The sequence below is a fragment of the Malus sylvestris genome, chromosome 9 (assembly GCF_916048215.2).
Source record: "Malus sylvestris chromosome 9, drMalSylv7.2, whole genome shotgun sequence".
NCBI lineage: Eukaryota > Viridiplantae > Streptophyta > Magnoliopsida > Rosales > Rosaceae > Malus > Malus sylvestris.
In genome coordinates this window covers 8,730,641-8,744,224 of record NC_062268.1, presented here as the reverse complement: position 1 = coordinate 8,744,224, position 13,584 = coordinate 8,730,641, and the positions used below count along the sequence as shown (strand labels likewise).

General features: G+C 34.8%; 3 protein-coding genes across 3 annotated transcripts in view; 2 read left to right on the top strand and 1 right to left on the bottom strand.

Annotated features, from left to right (window-relative positions):
* LOC126634667 (uncharacterized) overlaps positions 1-12,597 on the bottom strand; it is a 74,388-nt gene extending 61,791 nt beyond the window's left edge. The window contains exon 1 of the mRNA XM_050305209.1: positions 12,587-12,597. The gene's annotated coding sequence lies outside the window, so the exon portion shown is untranslated. The remainder of the gene's footprint in view (positions 1-12,586) is intronic.
* On the top strand, positions 4,561-7,754 carry LOC126581852 (GDSL esterase/lipase At2g04570-like). Its single transcript, XM_050245783.1, has 3 exons — positions 4,561-5,009; positions 5,406-5,895; positions 7,293-7,754. Exons 1-3 carry the CDS (start codon positions 4,641-4,643, stop codon positions 7,484-7,486), a joined length of 1,053 nt encoding a protein of 350 aa, XP_050101740.1. The 5' UTR covers positions 4,561-4,640; the 3' UTR covers positions 7,487-7,754.
* Positions 10,138-11,278, top strand: LOC126581857 (uncharacterized). Its single transcript, XM_050245787.1, has one exon. It carries the CDS (start codon positions 10,292-10,294, stop codon positions 10,985-10,987), a length of 696 nt encoding a protein of 231 aa, XP_050101744.1. The 5' UTR covers positions 10,138-10,291; the 3' UTR covers positions 10,988-11,278.
* Positions 12,598-13,584: the final 987 nt, after the last annotated feature.

The window sequence follows — 13,584 nt, the reverse complement described above, 5'->3', positions numbered from 1 at the left end:
GAATTGTATATGCATGCTAGTCACTAGAAATCCCACATAAATCTCATTATTTCCCTTCACTGAGATGGTTGAACCGGTCTTAGACTGCTTGAGACACCACGGGAGTGGGCTGTGGCGCCTGTGCATGTTGGGTCTGGGCTCGACTCGGGAGAACACTGGACTTGCGCTAGCCTTGGGCATGCGAGCGCTGGGCTGCTTCTCTTCCCACAGCTACTTGGGTTTGTGCTGCTGAGGTAGTGGCTCGGGTCGGTCCACGCTAGACCTAGCTCGGCTGCCTTGCAGCATGGGCTTGCTGCTGCAAAGTGGCATGGGCCTAGGCTTATGACTGCCTTATTGCTCGCTGCTCACCGTGGGCTTGCTGCCATGGAGCTGGCCCACTCCCCACTGCCACGATGGTCTCCATGGCTGCCATGGTGGTGGTGCTCCGTGGTGGCAAAGTTGATCATCTTGCCATCGTTTTGAGTTTCGTGGATCGTCGTGGTAGGGCTACGTCTCATCCTCCATCATTTGATCCAGATCTTTGGAACGTAGGAAGTTTCGTTCGTCGTGGTTTTCGAATTTCCCGTCATTGTATTTTTTTTCCTCACCTCTATTCAAAGAATTAAAAAAATCTAGGAATAAGAAAGTATGAAAAATTTACGAACGAACGAGAAACTTTGAATGCGAGAGTCTTCTTCGAGCGTGTGAATTAAACTCACAATGAAAGCACTAATTTGTTGATGCAAATTTCCACCGTCTTCAGTCTTGACGAAAATGCACTTGCAAAACAATCGACACCTTTGATCAAAGATCTAAGCCTCACGCGCCCACGAGGTGGGGGTTAGGTCAATGGATCTCTGATGCCTAAGTTAGTTTCTCTGAGAGAGTAAAGTGTTTAAGGCTTTTTAGGGTTGCAAAAGCTCTGAAAATTTGGTAGAATATGGGGTATTTATATGGATAGGGCCGGCCATATAGTGTTTAATGAAGAGATATTCTCTAAATATTCCCAAGATATTTAATAGGAAATAATATTTTGAGAGAATGAAGTAATTATCGCTAATTGATTTAAATTAGGATTACTTACTTGATTGGAGTCAATCTTCAATTAGAAATGTATTAAAGATAGTATTTGGGTAATTAATCATTATCTTTAATTCCTTACCAAGAGTAGGTGAGCTGTGGGCAGTTGTGTTAAGCTGCTGAGTCCTCCAGGGATGTGAGCTGCGTGTGAGAGCATATGAGAAGTCTGCCCATTTATCGAGGACAATCTTGTCTTTCTTGAATAAAAGTTCATGTGTCGCATTTAAAATTTTTGGGATTATTTTTGGCTCTACAACCGTCGCCAAAAAGCTATTACTTATGTGAAACCAAGGTACCACGCAACCCTAGCTAGCTTTGTGGCTTTACGCGGATCTTACTATTTACTACTAGAAAACCGAAGGAGCAAACAATGTAAACGAAGGGACTCACCAAGCGACCACTACTATGTTGTGTAGGCAGAATCTAGTTTCAAAGCATCAGATGACGAAGTGAATGCACCAATGAATCAAGCTGATGAACACTTGTTTGTTTGGTTGTAAAAATATTTATCAACCAAAACCTAAAATTTCCCAACTTTGGGGTTTTTGCATATTTTCTTTTTCTTCACTATAAATTTGGAGTATCGATTTTGTTATAGATAATACCTGTAATCAGATTTTTATAACTATGAATTTGAAACCAAACAGTATTTACTTATTTAATTTAAAGAACGACTAATCCTATTGTTCTGTACAAACTCTTTTATTAACGAAACTGACTGTACATAAATAAATAAGTAAACTCTTTTATTAACGAAACTGCATATAATTCAATATAAAAAAGCCATTAAATATAGTTGGGGAAGGATTACTGTGCTAAACTTTAGCAAGAGAAACAGATTAACTCATCTCTCTTTTATGAAAAAAAAAACAAGCCACAGCTTGCAAATCTGTCCCTAAATGAAGAGTCCCAAAAAAGGGTTTTTCTTGTGGTGTTGCTAAAAATAAGTCAACATAATATACCAGATGAAACTCAAACCTATTTGTTTCAACAAAAAAAAAAAAAAAAAAAAAAAAAAAAAAAGGATAAAACCTATTTATATAATAATAGACTAATATATATATAGTGGAACCAGAAGTTAATTTTAGGGGACAATGCAACTCGTTTTCTAAGAACACATAAACGTTGAATGTATTTAATCATCTAGCTTAGCGCCTCCATTTCTGTTGGAAAAGCTTCTAGAATTAAACCCTCTAGGTCCATTTTCAAAGGAACAACTAGTCACTTTCATAGGAGGCGGTAGCAACCACATGTTGTTCAATTACATTAAACTCAGCCTCTCTCTCAATTACCACATTTGGCTGTATTTTCGGTGCAGTAGCTGCAAGGCCATTGATAAGTGAATTTTATATTATATATTTAACCCTATTCTTAGTATATTTTGGTTAATATTTTGGAAGAATTTTGATACTTTAAATTGTATTTTCAATATAGGACTTTCAACTTCCTCTGGAGCAAAACATGAACAAATGGACGAATTTTGGAGTAATTCTAGTTGGAGGACGTTCGTGAGTCACTTAGCTTGGTTGTATCAAAATTTGGGATTTTTCCATCAAGCGGTTATTTTCTGGCGATAAAATAAAGGAGCGATGCGCGGTGCTGGAAAATGACGTTTCTGGGCTTAAATTGCGTTTTTGGAGCCCAAGATGACCTCAGATGGTTTCATGGCCTTCTGGAGATGTGTTCACAAGGTCCTTATCTTTAAAACAAGCTATCTTGGGCCGGTTTTGGAGGATATCTGAGGCTAAAACGTGACTGGACAAGTACTTGGCAGATTCTCCTAGTTTAATTAGGGTTTTATTTTCTAAGATATTTTATTATTTTTCTTAGTTTCCTAGTTGGAATAAGAAACCTATGTCTTAGGGTTTGTGAGGGCTGAGCAAATATATTGCTTTGGCCGTCCGGTATGCTTATTATTATTCAACGTCAGAGACAAAGAACTTGGCTAGGGTTCTTGGAGATTTTATACTTTAAGGTGTTTTCATCCCTTTTCTTCGTAATAATATTTTCTATGATTTCAATTATGAATATGCATAACTAATTCCGTTTGCTAAGGCGAAACCTTGAGCCTTAGCATGAATATGTAATTTTTATTTAATTGCTTATGATTGATTGCATGCACACTTTGAATTATTGATCACTGTTTTAAACTATCTAATTATCTTGATGATTGGCCACCATTAGGATGTTTAGACAAGTAATTGGATGCAATTCGGTCGGAATATCACCGGAGGATTGAGTATTGCTTCTTGTGATTGATAATTGTAATTCCATCTAAGGCGAATATCACGTTCTTAGGGGTTGCATGGCTCTTCAAAAGATTTTCATAAAACTTAATGAGTCTTGCATGTTCATTATTGATCTGAATATCACAGACGGATTGCATGTTAGATATATGTTCTTGTTTGAATATCACGAGGAGAATATATATTAGGAAAACCTAACCTTCGAAGTAGCATGTGTAAATCGTAAGTAATTGGTAGAAATTCATAAGATTGCTAGATGATGGTGGAACCCTAGTGCCTTTATAAATTGGTATTTAAAAATCTTTTCTTCGATTATATTAGTTTTTAATTAAAATTCGTTTTTAATTTACCCAATCTCAAACTCTATTTTCTCAAGTTTTAATTCTAAGTATTTTGATTAGGAATTGTTTCTACATAAATTATCCAAATAGTCCTTGAGGAAAACGACCTTGCATGAGCATCTATACTACAATATCCTTGTATTCTTGCAAGTATTTCATGTAATTTTTGACACTATTTGCATAGATGTTAAAAATCCTATCAGCCATCGTAGTCGATCATAGTTTCTCTCAGCTTCAACTTAAAAGTTGATCGGGGGCATATCTAAAGATTTGTTAATTGAAATATTATGATCTTCTTTGGCATGTGAAATTGTCTTCTGGCCGTGATACGGACTAAGATAATTGTGGTCACCCATTGTTCGATCTTAATCCATTGGTATGTGGGTATTTATTTTTTGTGTACTTTCTCCTCCACCGTTAGATTAAGATTGAATGGAGATCGAGGATACTTTTTCTGGTCTAGCAACGGGACTCGATACCATCCTATCAAAATGATATTTAGAAGATTCAGTGGCAATTGAGTGAACTTGGATTTCAATAAGTTGCCACTATGTACGTGGTTTATGCGTTTGTGTCCTACATGTAATATACCAAATGTATATTGGTACAACAATGTAGGTCACTCTGTTCAACTGACTTCGGCTACTTCTACATTTTATGGGTCAAATCATGATTTTAGTTAGCTAGCTTGTAATTTACTAGGGTAATTTTAGAGAGAATAAATTTTAAGACCAAATTTTGTAAATTATATAATATGTCATCAACATAAAATAAACATGTTAATCAATAGTAATTAATGTCTTCATTTTGTCAAACTTTTCAGAAATGGCATATGAATGTATTTATGTTCCAACAACTTCTCTACTCCAATTTCCTATAATTCAGACTTGTATTTATGTTCCAACCAATATTATTTATACATGAGAATCCCCCTCCCCCCTACTCTCACCACTCGTCCAAGGTTCTTTTGCTATAACAAGAAAAACAGCTGATCATGGCATACCTGCACATTTCATGGCTTCTTCTAGCTCAATGCCTCCTACTACTAGTCACAAGAATTGTTGCCAAAGTTCCGGCAGTTGTGGTGTTCGGGGACTCGTCGGTGGATGCTGGGAACAACAACCAGATTCAAACAGTTTTGAAGAGCAATTTCCAGCCCTATGGTCGTGACTTTGACGGTGGCAAGCCAACTGGGAGGTTCTCCAATGGCAGAGTGCCTACGGACTTCATCTCCAACGCTTTTGGACTTAGATCATCCGTACCTGCCTACTTGGATCCTGCTTATAACATATCAGATTTTGCAGTCGGAGTTACTTTTGCTTCTGCTGGCACTGGCTATGACACTGCAACTTCAGATGTGCTAGTATGTCCCAAATATTTATTATAAAGCTTCTCTCTCCACAGATAAATATAGTTACTATTAACTTGATCGATTAATTGGTTCACTTTCTATTGAGTTATAATGATTGTCTAATATGATATTAGATATCTAGCTAGTGTTGCACCGGCCTATTTACTTCACTTTATACCAACAAGGGAAAATAATAGTGTTTGATGCCAAGTACCAACTTACAATATCTATTACATTTTTGATAATTAGTCAATATTTTATCACAATTTATTTTACAGTATTTATTAATATGAAAAATGTAGTAGGTATTGTAGATTGATACTCGATATCAGTTCATGATTCTAATTAAGCCTTGTACTAATTCAGTATATATATCATACTAATGGACTGTACTACCTTACTTTGTAGTCAGTGATACCACTATGGAAGCAGTTGCAGTACTACAAAGAATTTCAGAACAAGTTGAGACTTTATATGGGAGGAAACAAAGCAGACCAAACCATCCATGAAGCTTTGCACATGATGAGCTTAGGAACCAATGACTTCCTTGAAAACTACTACACATACCCCGGCCGGTCGAATCAATACTCTATCGAACAATACCAAGATTTTCTCATTGGAATTGCAGGAAATTTCATCAAACAACTCTACGATCTCGGAGCTCGGAAAATATCCTTAGGAGGCCTACCTCCAATGGGGTGCTTGCCACTGGAGAGAACCACAAATTTCATGGGTGGAAATGACTGCATTTCAAATTACAACAATGTGGCTTTAGAGTTCAATGGCAAGCTGAAGACCTTGACTACAAATCTGAATAAACAGCTTCCTGGGATCAAATTGGTTTTTTCAAACCCATATTACATTTTCCTGCATATGATAAGAAGGCCTTCTTTTTATGGTAAGTCAGTTGACTTGTTAAGTGTTCATTGTTGCCATGGTTTGCTTCTTTCATGCTTACATGTAAAATCATTAATGAATTTCACCCAACAACTAAACCAAAACTTTCTCACTTTAGCATTTAAGCAGTCACAATATCTAGGTGGTGGATATTAAGTGATATTAATTTCTATTACTTTTATATTGTTTACCAATATTTTTTTGGGAGACTTTGGATGCAGTCTCCATCTATCAATATTCTTTGACTGAAACCTTGTTGGTTTTCAATTTTTGATCTAAGTCCTTGAAAATAATGTGATAATTTATTTCTATTTATGTTACTATATTTTTTAAATTAAAAATTGAAATTTATAGTTGTTTATGTTAATGAGATTTTAAATAAAAACCCATAATTTGTGGGATTAAAAATATTAAAATATAAATTATACTATTGTGTGTGTGTGTGTGTAAACATGAGTACATTCATCAAAATTAACAAAAAAATTATTGTACCAAAACATGGGTACATTCTTCAAAACCACAAAAAAATAATAGATATTAGGCTTAATAACATTAGTAAATTTCTTCGATGAAAATTGACATGAATACATTCTCAAATCAAAGAAAAAGAATGTACCCATATAAGTTTGAAAAAAAATTACTAGCAAAAAATGATTCATTTTACATATAACAAATTGGTATATTTAAGAATGGGTACATTTTAAGATTAAAAATTTGAAAAAAAAAATTACATGAATGGGTACATATAAGATTAAAAAATTGAAAACATTTTTTAAAAAAGCTAACGGGTACAAACTTATTCTAATTTTTTATTTATTTTGGAAATGTTTTGGATTAAAAATTAGTTAGGAGTTTAATAAAAGTAGGAGTATTAAAATCCTAAATCAATTATTAATTTTTATTTTCAAAAATTATGTAACTGACATGTAATTTCATTAGTACATTAATGTTAGGAACTTAGATCAAAATTTGAAAACTAATAAAGTTTCAGTTAATGAACATTAGTAACTAGGGACCAGATACTAATTATTCCTTTTTTTATACATATTTTACATTAGGAGTGAAAATTTAGACTAAATTACACAATTAGCCAACTATAATATATAATATAATATCAAATTCGTTATTCACGAGAGTCGAACTAATAACCCTCACTTAATAATAAGAAGGATATTTAGTGACATTGCTTTCCAATTTAAATTGGGACATATGTTAAAGGAAAGTGCTACTAGTACTCCGAAAAATTCTTCTTGCACTCCTTTTTTTTTCTTTCAACACTAGTTAAAGAGGCATGCAAGATGATTTTTTTAGAGTGTTAATAAATGTGGCGTATAAAACTATGATTTATCAGTGAAGAGCACCGACTAACCTTTGATGATCAAATTCTACAATTGGCAGGATTCGAGGTGTCATCGGTGGCGTGTTGTGCCAGTGGAATGTTTGAAATGGGCTACGCATGCAATCGAAACAACTTGCTCACTTGCACAGACGCAAGCAAATACATGTTCTGGGATGCCTTTCATCCTACTGAAAAAGCAAACCGTATAATCTCTGATTATGTGATGAAAAAAGTACTTGCCCAGTTCCTTTGATTAGCTTCAAATTCAAGAGAAATGTACGCGCCATATATATGCTTTGTCATCATATATGTATTCTACGCGATGCTGTGTTGGTAGAAGAATATGTTGTTTGCAGAAAAATGGAATTAAGCCTAGGATCTTGTGGACCTATGGTGCCTGTGATATTAGTACGTGTTCCTGTACCCATTTCTGAGTGACCCAAGACAAAAATTATATGTTGTGTGAAAGTACATTTGTGGCAGCGTTTGGGTATAAGTTATGAATTTGAATGGTTTTATTATTGGAGTATTATAATTCGAACAGGCTAGGACCTAGGAAAGTACTTACAAAAAAATAACTTGCGTGTACTTAGAGATGTCATATTTTTTTTCCATAATAATATATGCATGATTGATTGGAATACTACTATAATGACATCCTAATCACATGAGGAAAACTTGCATATCTCATGTCGTTTAAAATTATCTTTGCATGTTTCTCATCACATAATTAGTTAGGTGAGAGAGCTTCTCTCTAATTGTAGGGAAGTTTATTACCCCTTGCAGGGTAATATTTTTATTTGATTCAACATTGTTTAGATTTTTTTGTTTTTTTTGTGACATAACAATTCATCATATTTCCTAAACTTACCGGCTTGCCTTATGTTTACTTATTTTTAATCATGGTTGTGCTGATGGATAGTTGAGGGCATTGCCGAATCCATGAATAGTTTTCCATTAATTTAACCCAGCTCAGTTTATCCATTAATATTTCAACAATAGTTAAGATGCTTGATAAAATGTTTGAAAAAAAATATTGAAGCGAGGCTTAGAGTATTTTCCTGTCCCGACAAGAACAAAATATTCTCGGTGGTTGAGGATCCAAATTTTCGTATTAAAAGTTAAATAATGTCATGACAAGCGGAGTGATAATCTTCACTAGTAGGATTTTGATGAATTTGGAAGTTTATATATGTTCCATCCAGAGCCTTGGCTTAAAACAAAAGGGTAGGGGAAATACGATAAAATCAAAATGTCACCACATTATATATTACACATGCACTTGATCCTAGGTCTTTCCTAGCTAGGCTAGAATAATGTCCAAATTGAACATAAAAATTATCTACCCACCTTTGTTTTATTGCTTTTGGACTTGTCGAAAAGTTTGAGAGGATACAATAATGCTCAGCTCACATGGTTAATTGTTATATTTTATTTGCATAAAGTATGGTTAAAAAAATTCCACTTTCTTGCAGCTCAAATCCATCTATGTTTGTAGGCGATGAATTTGAAAAAAAAAAATTTAGATTCCAATATAAAATTAATTAATAATATATGAAAAGCAGTCAAATAATTTATAAGCACATGTAAAGTCACTTTTTCATCAATTTGGGATTTATAAACACGCAGACATACAACTCGGGTGACGTGAAACACATGTTGTCATTAAACTTTACACGTGGGACAACCTGCTCTGATACCATGAAAAAAGTTGAGGTCTCTCTTCTCATCAAAGTAGGATACATTTCTCAACATAACTATAGGTGATGTTATTCCACACACTCATTTTTACTTTTATATTTTTTATTAATTTCTGTCATTTGATATTTTTCAATTTATTAGATTTGACGATCAAAAATTGAAAAAAATTATATGAGAAATAAAACGAGGATGTGATCGAATAGCACACCCCGGCGAACTAAAGAACTTATCTACTCAGTAGAAAATAGCAGAGCATAAATTTATACGCGTTTTGGTAAATCTTTAAGACGGCTCCATTGACGACTTTTTATTTACTTAGCAAAGAAGTAAGACGAACAACTTGCACAAGCCTCAGTGTTTAATTCATATCTTAGAGTTTTATTACAGTCATTCATTTACACGCAACGCAAGCAAATAATTTTCATCTCCACGACTATTGGTCCACAAAGAAACGCAGAAGCATCAATAATACTATAACAAAAATAAAATAAAAAATCCCTGATAATGCTTCTATCCTCGTGGAGAATGCCATATTCCGCCGATTGCGAATAATATGTTCGTGATTAAATTTCATAATCAAAATCATTCAATTTATTAATTTTTATTTGAAGATTATCTTATAAATATTATTTAAAACGAAAATTATTTAGTCATCAAATATTTAAATAATGGAAGGTTTATAATGAATAGTTACTTGACACATGATTTGGAATGATTAAAAAACTGAAAGGTTTCATTAAAAATTTGAAAGGTTTTTTTTTTTTTTTTTTTGGGTCAATAGGAATTCCATTAATAAAGAAGAAAACACAGAAAGACTTCTTAGAAAATGAGAAGATAAGCACAGCTCTTACATTGAGCATGTTCTAGTAAGTAAGAACTAGCTATCTAGCCAAAAAGGTTACCAAAAAATTTGAAAGGTTTATAATCAACCTACATCCTCTTTGGATCTAATTATCTTCAGCCTAAGGATCAAATGATTTGAATTGTTGAAATTTTATCAAATGGTTACAAATAAGGAGTCTTCTAAAAATTATAATAATTGTAGTTATTGAATTAAATTTCAATGGTCCAAATCATTTGATCTTTAGGCTCAAGATCATTAGATCCAGAGAGGATCGTTTATAATGATAAAATTGCATCACCGATGATACTTATCTGCAAACGGCAAAATACGTGCATTCCCTACATTTGACACGTGTGCTCCTATGTTTTAGATTCTTATTCGCCACGAAACAGTTGCAGAGATATAAAATGTGAAAAACACAACCGACTCCAAAGTGGAACGAAATCATTTTCTTTCTGTAAGCAAAAAGCTAAATACCAGAAGAAGAAAGGAAGAGCAACACCAACAACCAATATGAAGAAGCTCTACAACAGGAAGGGCAAAATCCACCCGTCACCGTCGCCGCCCTCCGTAGCTGACCCTCTGACCCTTCTTCCGGCAACCATCCTTGCCTTGGCCATATCTCTTTCCGCCGAAGACCAAGAGGTCTTGGCCTATCTCATCTCCTGCACCAACAACTCCTCAGGCGGTTGCACGATGAACCAGCTTGGGCCCACTACTAAGTCCAATCCTGCACCGGCGACAAGACCGCCGCAGGTAACATCTATGCCTTGTATCAAGCCACACAATCCCAACGCGGACAAGACCTATGGCGACCACAAGGCCCACCAGAAGTGCGACTGCTTCAGGTGCTACACGAGTTTTTGGGCACGATGGGACGCTTCGCCGAACCGCCAGCTGATCCACGAAATCATTGAGGCTTACGAGGAGAGGTTGGTGGAGAAGAAGAGGTTAAGAAACTCAAAGGTGAAGAAAGAGAGAAGGAAGACTAACAAGGGCAGTGGTGGTCATTTGGGCTCTGGGGAAGGGCATGGGGACAAGAAGGAGGTGGAGGTAGGCCCACAAATGGTGGATGCTGGTGTTGTTGTTGGTGAAGTGATGAGAGGTGGTGAGTCTGGTGATGAAGGTTGTGAGGTTGGACTGGAGAGGGGGACCATAAGGAGGCTGGTGAGTTTCATTGGGGACAAAATTTGGGGTGCTTGGAATTAGGGTTAGGGTTGTCCTCAACACAGATAAGTTTCCAATTACCAATTCTTTGTGTTAGATTTTATTCTTAAGTTGTTTTCCCTTTGTGTACATTACCCATCTTGTTGAAGAAAAACAATGGGGATTTTAGTGGCTTCTTTGCCATTTGGGTTTTCATTTTAGTTTATTTTTTTCCAAGATGGTTCTACTAGATTGGATTAATTTGGATTTAAGTTCCAAGAATCCAATTTAGTGCTGAATTTTGGATTATGGAATGGAGTTCCTCTTGTAAGTTATCTATATGGTTTTGCTTAAGCTGTGAGATTTTTAATGGTTTTTTATATTAGCACCCCACAATATGTTGAATGCACCCCACATTAAAATTTAATATTAAATAATTTATTTACTCCACTATGTAATGATAATTTGGATTTAAGTTCCAAGAATCCAATTTAGTGCTGAATTTTGAATTTTGGATTTAAGTTCCAACTATCAAAACCATCTCATCCTCCATTGTTGAACGAAATCCTAACCAACGAAATCCTAACCCTTGAGAAAAGGGGCAGCAACTATATGAATCTATTTCAATTGAATGTTACACAGCCACACGCATGAAATTGAGTTGCATTTGTTCATATAGTATTAAATATCAATGACTCTTAGATGATTTGAAATCATTTGGCAAACGAAATGTTCAAATGTTTAGATTCAGTCCATGAAAATTAAAAATGGGTGTTATAAGATTTGAGAAATGTGGGGTGTATGGAGAAAATATAAGATGTATATTGAGAATGTAGGGTGTGGAGGTATTATGGAGAAGTATGTGGGGTGCATTAAAATAATTTTTAAGTGAAAAAGCAAATGTGAGGTGTATTAATATAATAAACCTTTTTAATTCATCTACAAAAACAATTTGCAGCATTAATTAAGTTATCTTTCTGTTATGTTTTGCTTGATTAGTAAAATTTTTAACTCAAAATGTAAATTCGTTCACACAATCGATATTTCAATAGATTCGTACGCTTATAAAATTAACATATTTCGATCTCAACCATTAAGTAATTGCCACGAATATTGCAGGCTGCATCATTAGACTAACATAATAATTTAATAATTATATTATTAATTCAAAGTCTTGTTAATTTTTTTGTCATAATCGTGTTTAACGCCAACATAAAATAACATGACTGTGCGTTATTGGGTTGAAGTTGAAACGGTCAAAGTTCAATGTTCATCAGCGTCGAATGTACGATGAACCAGTAGAGTGTCCAGACACAAATATATGACTGACTACTATTCAACGTTTGAAAGTGCCAATTTTCTTCTGATTCTCTTGCTTCTGTTTTTCCTCTCATCAAGTGGGATTAAATTATATGGAAATTAAACAGAAAAAAGAGAAGAGGAAGAGGAATCTTTCATAGTTAATTGTTACCAAGGAAAAGAGGATTGCTATGGTCTAACATTTTAGGTCATTGCCTATTGGACTATGTTTAATAAATAATGATCTGGTTCACATTTTTTTTTTATCTCTCACACACTCATGTTAATTTATGTTTATTGTTTTTTTCTTCTTTCTTTCAATTCATTTGATATGAAAGCCAGAAATTGAGAGGAGTATGTAAAAGGTAAAAATAGGTGTGTGGATAGTACAAACTTTTAGTAAATGTCATTGTGTGATAATTAAACTGCAAAATATAAGTTCAATTTCATTTGACACTCTTGGATGGTGTATTGTGTTTTTGGTGAAATGCATTTGTACGTATCTAAACAAAAGATGTTTTAAGTTCAAACACTCATTAGTTATTGCATGTTCTCCTTTTTTCGATTTGCTTAGAAGTCTCAAAGTTTGGTTCTCCTAAGCCTCGAGTTCGGTTCTCCTAGGTTTCGAGTTTGATTATCCTTATTTATCTATTTAAAAATGCCAACCTCATTTTCATAAGATCTAATGGAGGGTGGAGTGGGAATCTTCTTATGGCACTTGACAAGTTTAGGTCAACTAACCTAAATTCCACACTAAACATGACTTGTGTTGACTGATTTAAACGCATGCTGTTCTCCAAATACACCATATTGTTAATCCATGAAATGACGAACAATGCCTAGGTTTATGGACAACCTTGTTGCAATGTCACCTTCAATGTTGCTGAGGTGGTTGCACTTAGAGAAGCACTTCAATTTGCTGAAGTGGCATGGGTTCTTTGGTTTTTTAGTTATGAATTCAGTGCTAGGTCAAAAAATTGGGAGTTTTAATTAGGGGTGGGTAAATAGGCCCTAGACTGGTGAGTCGGGGCAAGTCCTAACGGTTCGGGGTAGATCCAAATTTTTTAAATATGAAACGGAGTGAGGCGGGTCCAAATAGTTGAGGAAACGGGTCCTCAGACCGGCATGTATTCACCGTCCAAATCGGTGATTTAGTCTCCTATGTTGATTTCTCCTCATATCAGAGTCACGAGACTCTCAGTGACTCAGTTTAATGGTAATCTTGAGAAATTGAGCCATTTAGACGGGGGTTTTGATTTTTTTTGTTTTTCATGCTTTAGTGTCTTTTACGGTTTGGGATGTCCCAAATGTAAAAACAAATTGTAAATGAACTAAAGAGCTATGACACGTTAGCGAAGCTA